The sequence below is a fragment of the Copadichromis virginalis genome, linkage group LG11 (genome assembly GCF_057382275.1).
Source record: "Copadichromis virginalis isolate Kocher_CV1m ecotype Utaka linkage group LG11, C_Virginalis_male_GT1.1, whole genome shotgun sequence".
Taxonomy (NCBI): domain Eukaryota; kingdom Metazoa; phylum Chordata; class Actinopteri; order Cichliformes; family Cichlidae; genus Copadichromis; species Copadichromis virginalis.
The window spans coordinates 10,017,663-10,035,294 of record NC_140628.1 but is presented as its reverse complement, the minus strand read 5'-3'; the positions used below and the strand labels follow the sequence as shown (position 1 = coordinate 10,035,294).

Below are 17,632 nucleotides of genomic sequence, written 5' to 3'. Positions count from 1 at the left end.
CTGGTGGGGACGAGTCACCCAGCTCCTGTTTGCAGGATTTTTAAAAACACTCACACGCACACTCCTAATGAAAAAGCAGCCGACAGAAATCGGAAAAAATAAGCAGACACGAGTGACCCAGCTTGCACGTATTTATCACCAGCTGATGATCACAGAAGACTGTGTTTTTACCTACGGCAATAACTCTCAGCTACATTGCCACAGTCTGTGAATATTAAAGCAGCAGCTTTCTACCACTGATCAGCTGCACCTGTGCCCAATTATCCTTAAGTAATTGCCTCACCCAGGTAGCAGCTCTTCCTGTAATGGAATTTGGAAAGGTAATGTGGCATCCTCTGGGTACAACTGAAGGTCTTTGTCTGTTCAAGAACAATGAAATGGAAGCAAGCACAGCCGTGTGGAAACAAGGTCTGCAAGTTTTTAGTGAGTGGACAGAAAAGCAGTCGCGTAAAAGCCTCAGGTTTAGTTCTGCGTTACCCTGGCCAGCTACATCTGGATTTTTCTCGAAGATAATTAACTAATTATTTGCATAAAGAAAGAGGGGAGCAGACAAGGACATGGAGGTAACGGGACAGAGGAGGCGAATGAAGTGGATTGTTTACTCTGAGTAATTCCACTTAATCAGAGCTTCGCTTGCTGTAAGTAATACATGCAAGTAATTCCTGTCTCAGAAATGCAGAGAATCAAAGTGGTAGGATGTAAGCGTTTGTAGTTTTCAAGTAGTTACATTTGCCTGCACAGTTTGTTTTCATCCAACAACCTCTTTCACTGCATAAGTGCTTGTTCAGAGGTCCACACAATACATCAGTCACAGCATTAGTACTTTAAATACAGATACTCATTAACGCCAAACACCACTGACTTCATTTGATTACCACTGGCCAGGGATTAAACTGGGATATTATGGAGATGGGTGTGTTAGCATCAGTGGGGAACAGAACAGTTTTCCATACAAAGGCCTGCAACTGATTTGAGAACGTTTAATACATTAAAGAACAGGAGTGTCATTGGTACAATTTGACACAGACTATAACAAGGTCTGCAAAAACAACGTATCCAGCTTTGCTGCAACACCAGTGCAAGTTTATAGTCACTCACCCCTCTGAAGTTGCTCATAGCCTGGAAGTAGACAAGGTAGCTTTTGCGGGGGTCCAAAGGGCTATTCCAGTAACCATTATACGTGTGATTGTCACCCACAGTAAAGGGACTGGCCTCGGGCAGACTGCTGGGCGGCAGCTCGGCTGTGTAGTAGTGAGGCGTCCCTCGGGCCTGGGCCTCCCCGTGTGACATGGGCAACGGAAAGCATTCCTGCACCCCCAGTTCCCGCTTCACTTTCTTCCCAGTTTCTTCCTCAACCACTACCTGGTATGTGCTGTACAAAGAGCGGATGTGCATTTTAATAAGCCTGGAGCACTGATGAAAATCAATTTTCTGTACCTGAAATGATCTCCTCACCTAACAGGTGCTCCTCTGCCTTGGGCGGGGCGCAGCAGGACAGTAATTGTGCTCTCTGTCTCACTCAGCGGAGACGGCATGTCTCCGTAATCAAAGGTGGGAGCTGTGGACACCAGACACCAAAGCTTACATGTCAAAAACAATAAAAGCACACGCAAATAAGCACACGTCTAGCCTTAGCCAGTGCTCATTTCTGCCTCTTTGTCCTTTCACATAAACATGTTCATCCTTGAAATGTCACGTAACACGGAGCCTCACTCACTCACTATATAGCGTTTTCCTCATAGTACACTAACTAGTGGCAATGCAGACAGTTGTTGATACACTGGCATATCTCGCCATGTCATTAAGATAAAAAATGTGTGCACACAGCTACATCACTATTCATCTTTTACATATTTACAGTTTAGACTATGGAACTAGAAATTCAGAGATGAATTTTTAAGGTCAAGGGAGTCGACCTCATTTTGAATCGTGGGCCACATGCAGCCCACTTTGACCTTAAGTGCGACCCACTTAAGGTCAGCAAAACTTGATTTTGTCAATGTGCAGTCAAGAAGTTTAACTACAGTGCAGATCAAGTTTTCCACACAAAGTTTTTCTACTGTGGCAAGTGAAAAGAAATCTGTCAGCACGACTCTTTGGGCTTAAATTATAAGAAAGAACTGTGTCAAATTACAAAAATAAATCTGTTTGTTCGTTGCACAGACAGCCCTGTAATTTTAACTTGCACTTAATTACTTTGTTTTAGTATGAATGATTGGGGGGGGGGGAGGTCTTTATCAGTGGGAAAAGCTGTAAAAAGTATGAAAATACAGGTGAAAGCTGAAAATTCTTATCCCATCTTTCACATTTTTCAAAGCTTCCCAGTGGGCCAGATTGGAGTCTTTGCCGAGCAGAGTGTGACCCCCCGAGCCTAATGTTTAACACCCCTGGTCTAAGCCGCACAAACTGTCTTTTTGAGCAAAGACTCGTTCCTTTGTCAGCATACAGGGATAAACGGGCTAATATACCCAAACCCCATATTGTCATTTTAAGTACAATGTTTGAATTTCCCTTCTAGTTGTCTTAGAAACAAGTCCAATTAAAAGTAAAGGGAGTGAAGCTAAATTGAATGGGTTTTTCATTTAAAAGGATTTGGCTAAAGTCATGCTCCTCCCTGGAGATGTGGCGGCACATTTTTCTTTAATATCAGCAGTCAATTAGCGAGGGGGAAGAGAGCAAACTATTCATGAGGAATCGATAATTATCATATTAAAAAGCAGTTCACTAATAGCGCAGAAGGAAAGAGCACGCATCAATTAAGGTGAGTTATTGAGGAAAACCAGATGCACTATTGTCGACATTACGTGCTGCCAAAAAAGAAAAAAGAGGGTTCGATGCCAGTTGCCACACTGAGCCTGTCTGAGAGATTAGTGCCCGTCAGCCACGACTCCGCGTGCACGCGAATAAGGAAACGTGCGTGGAAGGATACTCCGCGGTGGGTGTTGCTTGAAGATGCTGACAGTAGTGGCTGTTGAAGGTGTTCAGTGTTTGCTAGCTGTCAGTGCAGATTTGAGAGACGCTCAGTGTAAGTGAATGTTCTGCACCGTGGGCCAGAGGAGGAGGCTGAGGATGATCTGCAAAGACTTTTGGACTCTATCTGTGGTCTGGCTCCACGCCAGATTGCTGTCTGCCATACAGCGAGTGAGCCTGTGCACTAAATCTATAATTAAACAAACCGGACCTCTCTGCAAAGAGATGGGGGCAGAGAGAGTAAATGTTCGAGTGAGACCGAGTGGGAGTGGTCGTGCTGTGTGCTCCTCAGAGGTGTAATCTCATCCCTTAACAAGCGCAAATGCATCATTAAAAGGAAACAGAAACACAAAGGTTGGATTTCTATCACCAGTAATAAGCTCTGAGACTCTCAGAAGGGGTGTTCTGGTCCCGAGAATGTTCTAAATCTTTCTTCATACATAACGCACAGCAGTGTCCCCTCTGTTGTGCTTTCCTGCTACCTGCAAGTTAATTTATGTCTTGAGGACTGTGAGATGACAGCGTGCCACTAGATTGGAAAGGCAATTGGAAAATAGCTCTTGCACTCTGGGAGCAGCAGTTTTGCCTCAGCGAGGGGAGAAGACACAGAGGTTAAAAGAGAGAAAACCTGATTTCTAATTATAGCACACAGTGGGTGAAGTCTCACTGTTGTACCTGCATGCTGCATTAGCGATAGGCAGCGATGGCACAGAGAACAGCCTCTACACGCCCGCCTTCATTTCTATCTTACGATTTTACACCAGATTTCGCACCGTCGCCCACGATAGCACGGATGCTCCGACAGCGGCGCTCCTACCAGAGATGTTAGTGGTGATCTCGGTGAGGGCCGTCTGGCCAAAGCCCTTGGCCGTACGTGCCCGGACGGAGATTAGGTAAGTCGTTCCGGGGTGGAGGTTGGAGAACATGTGGTAGGTTTCGTTCTTGAGCTTTGACACTGTTCTCCTGGGTCCTGGGACGTTGATGCTCGGATCAGATGACTCGATACTCTGGTAGCTGATCTGATGTCAGATAGGGAATAAAAACAGCATTAAAAAACAGTTAAAATGTTTTTTTGCTCTGTTGTTATACCTGCTAACAAACTTCAACTGTGATTTTTTTTTTTTCCCCCCCAGTTGAGTTCATCAAATAGGTGCACAAATGGCTCGGTCATAAGTAGTAAATTAAATATGTCATTGATATGATTCACTTGACATGAAATAAAAACTGCTTCACTAAATAAACATGCTAATTGCTCATGTGGTTTCCAGTTTCAGGTGAATACGTCTTGATTGGCATGGTCGCCATTAGCTCAAAGGCATACGAGCAACATGGAGCTCTGGTGAGAAGCATTGGAAGCCGTAAGTGATTTTCTGACTAAGTAACTCATTATGAAGGCCAGAGACGGAACCTCGCGCACTAAAAAGTATTTCCAAGCATGAAAATCAATACTGTGAAGTGTTTATGAGTTTAATTAACACTTGTTAACACTACGAAATCGGTGCGCGAGAGTGTCCTCAAAAAAGTGTAATCTTTTCAAAAGTTTTTCCTCAAGAGGTGATTAGCTGTGCCTCTACCTCACGAGAATTTCCACTTATGCTCTTTGAAATAGTGGAGAGCTAAATGAGATGACCTTACCGCAATCAGACAAGGGTGAGCGTATTAGGGAAACGTGGAGCTGGAGGAGATCCACTTCACTGAAGAAACGAACACACACACGATGCGTACCGTATGTGCTCGTGCGCGTGCACGTTGCACACACCGGCACTGACGCTCGAGCTGAACCAAAGCTTCTGCTGATTATCATAAGAAGAGCTTAATGTCTGCTCATGCTCGTAGGGAGAAGATAGAATTATGAGCCATCCAGTGACTGAGAAAAGACAGACCACTGTGTTTCTGCTACAAAGGCATTCATAAAAAATGCCAGACCCAGCACAGAAGAACGAGGAGGGCTTGCAGGACAGCTTTCTGGTCGATAGGCTCAGGCAGACTGGTCAATAGTTTAATCTGAGAGAAATGAAGAGGATTTCTACAGCTTTGTATAAAGCTTTCTTTGTCAGTTGAGGAAGATCAGTGTACACTACAGTGTAAAAATCTTGTGCGGCCTCCACTTTATATGTCAAACTGGAAATTCTATTTAATATATCCTTGAGGTGACATTGCAAGAGAAGCCACGGAAGGAAGAGTTGAGCATGGGTAGGCATGCTCAACTCTTCTGCAGACAGAGGGTGTAAAGTAAATGCAAAATGATTGTCCAGCTAAGCAGAAGCCCTACAGCAAAAATTTGTGTATCGATTAAGGTGCCACTCTCTGTTTCTACAGGACAAGAAGACCAAGCCATGTGCTCAAGGGTCAGCAAAAGCATATCCAGTCATCGCTGCTATTTTTGTTTATAAAGACACACATGCATTGTCCGTTGGGTGGAAAAAGAAAAAAGCATAAACTGCAGCAGAGCGGTTGTGTGATTAAGCACATACTTTATCTGTGCTGTGCCAGTTGCAGCAATGCTGAAATTGGTTCAGCAACTAGAGAGGGAAATATTTTCTGCACTAGGCAGGAAACAAAAAAAGAACAGGCACGTTTCAGTTCCAGGAAAATGCTGTTTGGGTTTGTTATTTTTTTTGTATTGCTGGAGATTTTTTTTTGTGCTGGTAAAAATATTGAATATAAAGTTAACAACCCCTTAAAAAGAACCTCTAAATTTATCAAACCAAATGGGAAAATTATATTTTATTCTTGACCACAAAAATGGCATGGAAGCAGTAGAACAAACTACATCCACATCCACCTCAGTTTAATTTATGAGTTTAGTCGTATGTATGATGCAAGCAACCCAATAAAGAAACTCAGCCTGCAGTTAAGCGCCTGATCGTGCATTTTGCTTAGCTTTAAGACTTTACCAACTATCCCAGCAGCCCTTTATGTGTTGGAGGTACGTTTTATCCTACAGAGGTCACACAGCAGATGCCTGCACCGGGACTTTTACTGAAACTGTGAGTAAGGCGTCTATACTTTGCAGGCATTATATATTCTGGGGAGGTCTTGCATTGGATGACACCCAGGAGTGATTGCCACTCAAAATCTCAGAAGAAGATCATAGTTGATCTTCTGTCATAGTTGAGTTCAGAGTGTCAGTCTCCTTTTTTCAGGCAGCATGTATGACCTACGTCTCTCACATGACACACTGTTGATGGCACACGTGGCACAAATGTTTTACTCACTGGCTCAATGGTCTTTCATTAATTTGCCTGATTTACAAAATTAAGGATGTTTAAATTTATTAAAACTGATTTTTTTTTATTCTTTACATTTGACGTCTTAAAACTCATCCCTGCATCACTTTTCTTTTCAGCAATAGTGTATGCACTCATACAATCCCGATGCTCACTTTTATCACTATACAATACCAATAGGGTTAATACCACTATGCTTTCCATCTGTAGTATATAATATTTAACAACTTTATTTAGAATATTACTGGGTTTTTCTTTGTATTGTCAAAGCCACTTTACAAATAAGGCACCACGGTGCAGGTGGCACGGATAGCTTGGATGGCAGGTGAGGGAGAGAAACTGACAGAGACCTCACTCTGCGCCTTTCAACTGAAATGCCGACAGTGTTTAACAGGACGTTGAAATATGATTGAACATAATACTATTTAAACAACCAAAGTCAGGTTCAAATTAAATTTTCCAGCTGTCTGTCAGGGCAGGAGAGGAATATCAGAGTTACTATTGGCTAGAGAATACGAGCTAGTTTGATGGTTTCCTAGCAATAACACGTTTAATATCTGTGTTTATTTTACTGTAGATCAATGTAATTTCATTATTTTAAAGATTCATCTGAGCATATGAAATTCTCTTTTAGTTGTAGTCTAAAATCACTACTGTGCAGACTGCACTTAAATAACTGATTCATCATCATCAGACAGTTCAGGAGTTTGACATCTATACGTTTGCAGACTTTGTACACAGAAATATTTTCCCAGTTAGTTTCTGGTACGCAAACCATGGCAACCCTGAATAAAGTTCAAGATAAAGCACAGAGAAGTTGATTAATCACCCATCCAGCCACTGGTATTTAACATGCTGATATGCATGGGTACAGCCTTGCTTGTTATTAGATTTGAATATGTTTACACTCCAGAATCATTAAAAGAATCAGCAAACAACAGCACAGCAACCATGTTAGCTGATTAAGTCAACTTTTAAGTCCAGCGGAGCCAACAATGATAACAGAGAGACTACTAAATGCTCGCACCTGCCCCAATCCACCAAACTCTACAACCAATTAAATTTACACATCGAAGAAATTCACCCTCATGTCTCCATGGGCTCACCTCATACTGGGTAATAAGTCCATTGGGCTCAACAGGCTCCTCCCACTTCAGGAAGATCATGTCATCCAGTGGGGTGAAGGTGAGCGACTCCGGTGCGATGCCTCCGGGGACTATGAGAAATTACAGAACAAACATTTGTCAGGGAAACTGAAGGGCTAATCACACAGTGATCCTCTCCTGTCAATATCACAGAGTGAATGTCATTGTGGCCCAGAGCGACGCATCACACAAAGCACTCTGACACACAGAGCAGTAGGCAGGCAAAACTCACAAAAAGGATACAGAACTGCATAAATTATGCACCCATTACAAAGATGAGAAAAAAGAAAATATTATAAAAGAATTATATTTTTTTATTCTGCTTCAGTCAAAGCTTAAATATACTGATGAATATGTGAAGGCCTGAGCTCTCAACTATACATGGTTTTGGGGCCATTCAGTTGAAGTCCTGGTCCCAGCGGTCTGTGCGAGTACTGCGCAGAGGAAGACTGTTATGTGAGATTCAGGCCTGAGGCTAAAGCGAGAGCCAAACAGCTGAGTTGACTGTTTTTTTGAATTGGGTTAGTCAGGACGACAAATTTGCTTATTGGGACTTTTGGAAAAGGTGGTTCTAATTGGCACACACTGTTTGTATTTATACATATACTCATCTTTATCTAAGCAAAAGAAAAACATTCACTCTCTTATTTGGTTGCTCTTTTTCTATCTTTCTCTGTACATATGTGTGTATGTAGCTTTCTGAAAAATCCTGTTTGTTTAGATGTTTTTCCTTTTTTTGGTTCCCGGCAGAATTGATTTCTCCTTTAGCCACCACGCAGAAAATCTGTGAAGGCACACAGGAATAATAGGAGATAAGAAATAAGAACCAAATCCTATCTCGGGATTGCCCGAGTCTCAGATATGTTTTCTCTTTTATGTTATTTCCATCTAAAAATGAAATGGATCTTTTGTGATGCTGACTCAGTCAGCCGGTCACCCTTTCTGTATTAATGCGTAAGGGAGAGGGGAGGAGAAGTTTTAATTACACAAAACTGGGCTGATAATGGATTTGTGTATTTTGAACACTGATGGAAAAGCAGAATTACACCAATCTGGCATAACATTATGACCACTGCCAGGTGAAGCAAATAACACTGATTATCTCTTCATCATGGCACCTGTTAGTGAGTGGGTGATATTAAGGAGCAAGTGAACATTTTGTCCTCAAAGCTGATTTGTTAGAAGCAGAAATCTGGCAAACCTAAGGATCTGAGCAAGTCTGAGATGTGCCAAATTGTGATGCTAGATAACTGGGTCAGATCATCTCCAGGACTGTAACTCTGGGATGTTCCCAGTCTGCAGTGGTTTATATCTATCAAACACAAAGAAAGAACAGCGGTGAACCAGCAGCAAGGTTACAGGTGACCAAGGATCACTAATGCACAGAGCTGTTCTGGTAGAAAGGTGTCAGAATCTACATCCGCATTGCAGTTTGTTGTGTACCCCTGTCCCCAAATAAAAGCACCAGCAATGGTCACAAAGCATCAGAACTGGACCACGGAGCCATGGAGGAAGGTATCCACATTTTCTTTGACATCACATGGATGGCCGGTTGTGTGTGCATCGCTTACCATGGTGAAACACCTGGTGTTAGGATGCACTATGGCAGGGGTGTCCAACTCCAGGCCTCAAGGGCCGGTGTCCTGCAGGTTTTTGATCTCACCCTGGGCCAACGCCGCTGAATCAAATGATTCGTTCATTACCAGGCCTCTGGAGAACTTGTTGAGGAGGTAATTTAGCCATTTAAATCAGCCATGTTGGATCAAGGACACATTTAAAACCTATAGGACAGCAGCCCTTGAGGCCTGGAGTTGGACACTATGGGAGGAAGACCAGCCACCGGAGGCAGTGTGAGGCTTTCTACTTGGAAACCTTGGGTCCTGTCATCCATGTGGATGGTACATTGACATATATCAATACCTAAGCACTGAAACCGTATTCCCTGATGGCTGTGGCCTCTTTCAGCAGGGTAGTGCGCCCTGCCACAAAACTAAAATAGTTCAGGAGCACAACAACAAGTTGTTTAGCCTCTAAATTCCCCTTGAAATCTCAATCCAATCAAGCATCTGTGGGATGTGCTCGACAAACAAGTCTAACAAGTCCATGGAGGCTTCATCTTACAATTTACAGGGCTTAAAGGTTCTGTTTCTAACAGCTTGGTGCCAGATACACCAGCACATCTTAGGGGTCGGGTGAAGTCCATGCCTCAATAGCTCAGGGCTTTTTTGCAAGCAAAAGAGGGACGACACAATCCTAGGGAGGTGGTGTATGTCCACAAAATTATAACATGGGACAGTTTCAATGTGGGAAGCCTGCACTTATTATGAGAACATACAGTGAGCTAACCCCAGACCGCAGTTTAGCATGTGACAAACTGAGCAAATGCTTTAAGGCAATAAAACGTTGGACTGCCAACATTTAGTGGGAACCACATATTATTGGAACTTGTACTTTGTGATAATTGGAGAGTGGAGGGTTTCTGTTTGTTTGTTTTTTAAGAAAATAACATTTATAATATGAAGGCCTGATGAATGACGGTGTCTTTGGCTGTTAAGGAGCGAGAGCAGCTTTAAGATTTTTCCCAGCTGCTCTAATATTAGTACACCTTGCTAATGTTACAGCTTTTTAAAGCAACAGTCCTACAATATTCTCACCTTCATCAAGGTTACAATGCTTTTGAAGAAAAGTGTTTCGGAAAGGTGTTGATTGGATTTTTTATTTTAATCTCGGAAGCGCTCAGCTTTTTGTTTCTCTCAGTTCAACAGCAACACAGACTACATCCGCCATTATAAAACAGTTTCACTGAAATCATTAGAACTTTAAGAAACATTTGATCAGATATTAATGTTGCACTTTGCTGCAGATCTAATAAACTGGTAGTGAACCTTGAATGTGTAGCATTCATCCAGTGGCTCTATTCGGTTTTAGTTTCTCTGCGCTCCGTCTTTTACCATCTATCTACTGTCTTTTCTGTAATCTCCTTCTGGGACTTACTGTCCTCCTCCGTCTGAAAGGTGACCTCTCTGCCCTCTTTCTTCCCCTCTGGATTTGCCAGTGACAGACGGACATGGATGGCATGGTAGGGTGGCAGATCACGCAGCGTGAAGCGTGAGGCATTGTGTTCCACTGCAAGGCACTCGCGTACGGTGGTGTTGTGGCCGCCGCCTCCTCCCGCCATGGTGTAGCGGTAGCACAGGGACACTGAGTAGGTGTGGCAGCGTGTCAGGTTGAACGCCAAATTCTCCCACTGCAGGGACAACTGCCTGGGCTGGATATCTGTGGCGGCGAGTCCCCGTAATGCGCGCATGGGCTCTGTGAGAGATTGAGGAAAAGGATATGAGAGATACGGACAAGACACAGGTAAGCTTTTATTGTGAAATATTGGATTTTTGACAGAACATCCAGCAAATAGCCTGCATTACTAATATAACAGGACCACCCGAGCAGTTTTCAAGCTGTTCCTCTTCTACGTGCCGCCATACTGCCCTGCCACAGTGCAGAGGTCATTTTGCTGCCAGCACAACACACCCACATCCCTGATGGCAGAACAGGAACTCACACCAATTGCGCTAATTAATCGGACAGGCCGCGGGTTGCTGTTGCACTCCCACCAGTCTCCTCCCTTTCCCCTACCGCAGAGCAAAGTGGTCATGCAGTAGTTTCACTCCTTCGCCCTGAGGTTTAATCCACATACAAAAAACACAAGAGCATTCACTTCCGCTGGTCAGTGTTACTGACGGGTCATCGCTGTGGCCCGGTCCATATTTTTAGAAGGCACCGAGTTAATTCTGGTCACTGGCGGGTTAACCCCGACTTTCTCTAACTCGTACTAAAAGAACAACAGCTGCGTCTGTGATATTCCCCTTGAATTTATTTGCTCACTGAAAGATACAGAGAGCCTCTATACCCAGAGGCACAGACCAGCCAGTGTTCGGGAGGACGTCCGAAACTGAAGCAAGGCCAAGTTAAGCCAAGGACATCCTCCGTATCAATGGAGGTATTTATCAGTGGAAATTATTAACACAATCAATGCCGTTTTTGTCAAGCAATATGCTACATAATGCATTGTATGGCTTTATTCTTTTAATAGGGCACGATGAGTAATGGGCCAGGGAGGCAGGGAATGACAGCAAAGATATCGGGTACAGCAAGAGATCAGTGGAGTTTGAGGTTACTGGCCAAGGTCTTCATTCCCTCGCTGACTTGCACACTCAGAGGGATTCTCGCTGCAGCACAGATTAGTGCAGAGAACTTAAATAAAGTGGCTAATGCATCACTGAGCAGGGGCTAATGCATTAAGACAAGTATTATCTGAGAAAATGGATTCAAAAGGTGCTCTGTACTTGTGCAAGGACACACAGGCACACAAATAGACATCACATACATATGTACATATATATATATATTCCAGACTGTCTGAGACACTTAGCTAGAGCAGTGGAGATTTTATGACAGTTCCAATCTATACTAAAGGTCTCTGCAATCACCAACTTTCTCTTTTAATTTGCTATCTGGCATCTCAGGGTAGATGGAAATATGAACAGAGCATTGATCTGAACCTCATCCAGAGTAATGTGACGGTAGATAAATGGGTGGGCACGGTAATCGCACCGTAGTAGACTGCACCCAGTAAGAAATGTTAATGTACCATTGTTCAGTGTGACTGAGGATTGTCTTGATGGTGCAGTTGACAGACTGCACAGTCTGGGAGCTAAATAAAGAGAGGCATTTAACTGCTGAGTTGATGAAAGCGCCACCAAAGCGGCCACAGTGTGCTCATTATGGGTTTTCTCAAAGTGGACATTTGTGCCAGCCCCTTCCCCTAGCCTCGTCTTATTTGTCTGTATGCCACGGGCACCCGTTCCCTGGCACCCCGTGGCATGAAAACTGCAGCCGTCCCAACATGGACGAAAGCCCACAGCACCGTGGTGATGAACGGAGATTGGAAGTTAGAGAAGATGTGATTGGTTCTGGTTTACTTCCTCTAAAATTGTAGCATGGGACAGCAGCAGTATAGATTGTGTTATACAGACATTCACTCACACCCTGGTGCACAGAAATCCAAATCTGCCCATATAGGGAATTCTGCCTCTGAATGGAAGACATGATAAACGACATGCCAAGTAAGGCAAAGCACTTGTGTTCCTAATGTGCCTAATTTTAGTCGGGCTCCAGCGTTGGCTCCCTCTAACAGACCAAAAGCATCACGGGCAGGGGCTTTCCAGAAGGTTCAGTGACCCAGCAGCAGGTGGAAGCCCATTAGCATAGTTTGGGGACCACCTGCAGTACAAACGCTCGCCTCTCCTCTGTGGTTTACTTGAGGGGCTTCAAGCTGTGCTAATGCACCGTGCTGATAATCACAGCAATGGCTCATCAGGCACACCTGGATGACCATCGGAGCCAGGTGGAGACCGTGTTCACATTCACGGCCATTAGTTTTACAGCAGCGGCGCTAGGATGGCTCGCCACCACGAGGATGTATATGTGCACAGCGCAGCCGGCTAGCCAACATGCTTCACCATGAAAGAGCCAGATTAGTCACGGTGGTGAGACACGGCTTCGGGAGAGGAAATTCACTTCCTAAATACAAAAGAGGGTCCAAAATATCCCTTCTGTTCACCGGATAATTACAACCTTCCCCGAAACCAAACCACAACAACAACAGCAACCCCGCCGATCTATTTTCTCATACTTAAATGTAATCGGGCCAGCAGCGAGTGCATGTGCGTCTGTCTGTATTCAGGATTCAGCAGAAGCATGCAGGGTGAGCAGGGGTGGCGTGCACCAGATGGTTTGAAGGTTTGGGTCAGGGGAACTCTGGGAGACAGCCGGTTATTAGAGCTACTGAAGGGTCAAGAATGTGAGACGCACCAGGAGGAGATTCATAGTGTTGAAGTGTATAACAAAATACACACGTGTCAGAACTGTAAACACTGATTTGTGTCATGCAAAAGCCAATCAAATGAAGCCCCCACAACACACACAGACACACACGTATATATATGTACAAGATACACTGATGGGCCAAATTAATTTCACCTACACTTCCTCTGTGTTGAACTAGTGCTGCATCTAAATGCCCTGTTTAACAGCTCGGCAAACACAGCAGTATTACTTATCCCACACATGGCTGAACAACCTAATGTCACAGTGGTTGAAATGTAAATACATCATTAAAGGCAGAGTTTAGTGACTTTCACAAACACCGATAGCAGCAACTGTGAAAGCAATTTCCGTACGTTATGATTCCGCTCTCGCTTCACCTCTCGCACGCTCGCTTTCATTTTTACTCTCACTTTGAAAAACTACCCCGACTCCACCGCCATCGCCTTCCCTCTACTCTACTTCTTCTTGCTATCAACCTTTTTTTTTTTTTATTGGGAATTTTCTCTGTCTCTCGTTGTTGCGGAGCGGTGTGTGGGGATAGGCGAAGGAGGGCAGAGAGCTCACTCACGGCGCCTGATGAATGAGGGGTGTCTCTGGCTGTTGGGAGAGGAGAGTAGCTTTAATATGTCATTGGAGAGGAGGCCAGGGAAGCTCTAGTGGAGCAGGGTAGGAAGATATGTGAGGGATGGTGTGTGGCAGGGAGAGACCGTTGGGCATAGAGAAGAGTGATGACCATGGAAGATGTGAATCCACAGACTGCCTTTGGGTAACACAAAGCTCTCCATTTTGTGTGTCTGTGACTACATCGCACACATTGCAGATTCAGGCAGCGGTAATGACTACCTGCAGCTTCTGTGTGTGCATCTGCAGTAACACAGTTTGTTGTATGTATATTTAAAAGAGAGCACGGTTATGGGGCCCTGCTCTTCTCCTGGGTGTTCTGTGTCTGAACAGTGACGAACGACAGAGACGGGAAACGCGAGCGGGACAAAATGAACAAAAACAATAAAAAGGCTTGATCAGAGCCTTAAAATGGACCAGAGAAAAATGATGATTTGGGGAATTGTTAAGTGTTAGTCTGAATACTGTAAGAGTCAAATGATAATGAGCTGTCTCTTTTTAAATTACAGTAGGCAGAAATCAACATTGTTGAGTTATTATTAGCCAAAAAATCTGCTTTTTTCACTGTTTTCTGACAAATCAAGAAAATCTTTCACCTGCTGATTCTTGTCCATTTGTTACACTAGCCAAATAAAATTTCTGTCTCCTCCAATAGATACCAAAGAAGCCCCTTTTTAGACTAGCTACTGCAGTCAGCCAGCTGTTATCTTTTAAATAACCGTCAAAGCAATATTGCTATGCTGGCAGCAAATAAAGTCCCTTTCAGTCTCCTTGGCTACAGAGTTCAGAGAACACCAGTGATAACAAATATGCCTTTCTTATGAGATAAGTGCAGTATATGCAGCGACTGAGTCAGAACTTGTCTATCAGCTTCTCACTGATTGAATTTTAGCAGATTATCGTGACCAGCGCAGTCTCATATTGTAAGCTTCCTTTAAGTTACAGTGTGTGGCTGTTGGGCATCAGTACAATGAGCTGAGGGTCTTTATTAGAACAGCTTCATCATAAGAAGGGGCCATATCTACAAGTATTATCATAGCCAAAATTAAAAGTATAAGCCTATCTGATTTAGAAATTCACTGAGCTGAGCTAAAGTAGAGGATGAGAGCTGCCTCGCACTTTACAGTTTATTAGTGTTCAACGTACTTTATTCTCATATGGTTTGCTCGGGGGTACTGCATTGCCTAAATAATGCAGATACCCCAGAGGTTTTTCAGAAACACAACGTGTTGTTTGGTAAGCTATTTCCACGCAATATCAACCCCCAATAAAAAAAAAAAAAGATGTTTAAAAAAAGAAATGTTCTCACTTTTGTAACAACTCCAAAAAGGAAACAGCTGACAAGACTGTCATCGTCTCTTCACACATGACAGCATACAAGATTTAGAGCTGCACACTGGCATAAACAAGATGTTAACGATAAGGCAGACATTCATCTGTTATTCAAATTAAAGCTTCCCCGTGGAGCTTTCGAGTGGAGCGTCTTCTTATTGTCTCGTGCACACGCACTAAGAGGCACGTCGACGTGAGGTGGCGTGACAGGTAGCGGGCCATGGAAAATATCAACGAGCCGGCACAAGCAGGAAGGACTCGTACTGCTTAATAGTAAACACGTAAACCGAGGTTGAAGCTTTGCAAGAAGGGAAGCACAATCATGTGTGTGCATATCAGGGATATGCAAAATGAATTTTGGGTGATTAGCAGCAATTTTTGTCTGCTTACAAGGAATCTCCAGAGAGTACCGTGCAGTATGGATGATACACTCCTCAAGAGTGTGTTTAGCTCCTTATGTCATCGTTTGGTACATTTACCCCATTAATCTTCTTTAAATCCTTAAAAGAAAACACACTTCCTGTGTTAAAAGAGAGAATATATACAGCATAAAATCCCATTTTTATGAGTTTGGGAACAATTATTAGTCACCTGCACACTTGGTCCTGCTCACGAGAGGAGGTCCCGGAGGGCCGGTTCCGCCCTCTCCCGGTCGAGTCAGCAGCACGCTGATGTGATACTCTGTGTCTGGATCCAGGTGCCACAGCTTATAGGTGACCATGTTGACTCCATGCACCTCTGACCATGGAGACTGGCTGGCACGATACTCAATCTCCTTTCTGATAATAGGGCCATCTCCCAGGATAGAGTTGGTGTTGAGCTGGATGATCAGGTAAGTGGAGCCAGCACGCAGAAGCTGAGGCGGCGCAATGGGGGATGGGGGTACTGTCGGAGAAAATGAAAAGCAGTGTTTTCTCGTTTTGCTGGTTAAGAACACATTGGTATTGATAAAAGCACTTCCTGGCAGGCCGGCAGCACTGCTGCACAATCTAGGGTGGTAAAGTTGTGCTATTAATTTTACTAATCAGGCGTATGCAAATAGATTTCTGGTTATGTTAAAGCCCACTGAGTCTTAAATGAGTCTCCAGAGACTGCAGGATGTGAGCAGGTCAAACTATGTTCAAATAGCAGATTAGTCATACCTATTAACGGGGCGTTCAGAGCCTTGCATACATTTTTTAGCAAAGGGGTGAATGCAAAAAACAGCTGTGCATGCGTCGCATTGAACGTGACATTCCCTGTAACTCAGACAATAATTACTGTGCGTGTTTTTCTCCAACTTCTCAGACAGCCGGCCACCACGATGAAAGAGCTGAATACATTACTGCTGGTAAAGCCTGGCAAACTGAGAATTAATACCACTGCCCACGTCACTTTCTGGCAGATCCAAGCCGCTAAACACTTACACAGGCAACCGTGAGAGTGAGGGATGGGAAAGCCAAAAGAAATGTGGACAAAGCATGAGAAAAGATCAGAGTTAGATCTGTGGCTGTGACTAATCCTTCATCCCTGCCTCTGTCTTTTATGGCCCTCCTCTCTGTGGGTTTTTCGACAACTTCACCTCTACTCTGTATTGCTTCTTTGTGCCTGCAGCAGCTCATCTTTTAACTGTCAATGGATGCATCTATAATAAAAGGCCAAATTTGAGCAAACAGGCAAACAGCCAGTGCGATTACCTTCAAAGTATCTCACCTACCCCTTTCACACTTTAAGTAGACTCAATTTTATCTGCTAATTTATTGTATCCCCCCCTTAGTTCATTAATAGTTGTCACTTCCATGAAAACAAAGCAAGCTCTCAGTGCTAGTGTCTGTTTAATGTGGGACTCCTCGTCGGTGCAACATTTGTTTCTGCCAATGCATTTTCAAATATGCTTAGGACAGAATATGTGTGCACATATAAACTCAGGGCCCACAACAATAGCCCGAGACATACGGACAAGGTAAAACTGTTTTATTAATCATGTAGCTATCTCCGAGCCCTCCGTGGAGCAGTAGAAGGGTTTACTATGATTCTCGCATTCTTTCTGCATTATATAAACGAGTAGATCCAACTCATTAAGGGGATGATTAGGCTCTTTTTAGCAGAGCAGAGGGAAAAAGGGATTTATGAAAGCCTTGTTAAGTCAGCGAAGAGCACAGCCAGTTATGGAGTTTCAGGCAGCTGACATGAGAATAACTTAACTGGCCATCGCATTTACTGGTGGTGCAGCCTTGCCAGAAAGAACATCTTTGTCCTGATTATAACAAAATAAGGAAAGCAACAACCACAAAGACACAATGACACTTATTCACTGAGAGTGTGAGCAAATCACAGCCATCTGTCAAGTACATTCGCTGTGTCCTGGTTTTCTGGCACTCGCTGGTTAACGTTCTAGCAAAGGGGGCTCCTTTTTGCAGCAAATCAGTCTATCGCGACACTAAAATCAACCCACGTTGTCTTATCAGT

The 17,632-nt window shown here is 43.8% G+C and overlaps 1 protein-coding gene and 1 long non-coding RNA gene across 5 annotated transcripts in view; one reads left to right on the top strand and one right to left on the bottom strand.

Moving 5' to 3' along the window:
• ptprub (protein tyrosine phosphatase receptor type Ub) overlaps window positions 1-17,632 on the bottom strand; it is a 196,516-nt gene that overhangs the window by 51,653 nt on the left and 127,231 nt on the right. For all 4 annotated transcript variants that reach the window (XM_085473068.1, XM_085473069.1, XM_085473070.1 and 1 more), the window contains exons 7-12: window positions 15,776-16,069; window positions 10,340-10,657; window positions 7,307-7,416; window positions 3,788-3,989; window positions 1,456-1,558; window positions 1,099-1,372 (exon numbers count right to left, since the gene is read on the bottom strand). In XM_085473068.1, the coding sequence (XP_085329194.1) occupies window positions 1,099-1,372; window positions 1,456-1,558; window positions 3,788-3,989; window positions 7,307-7,416; window positions 10,340-10,657; window positions 15,776-16,069 (1,301 nt within the window). The remainder of the gene's footprint in view (window positions 1-1,098; window positions 1,373-1,455; window positions 1,559-3,787; window positions 3,990-7,306; window positions 7,417-10,339; window positions 10,658-15,775; window positions 16,070-17,632) is intronic.
• LOC146698086 (uncharacterized) lies at window positions 4,255-5,383 on the top strand. The gene is made up of 2 exons (XR_014922985.1): window positions 4,255-4,328; window positions 5,290-5,383. It is a non-coding gene; the product is annotated as an uncharacterized LOC146698086 (long non-coding RNA).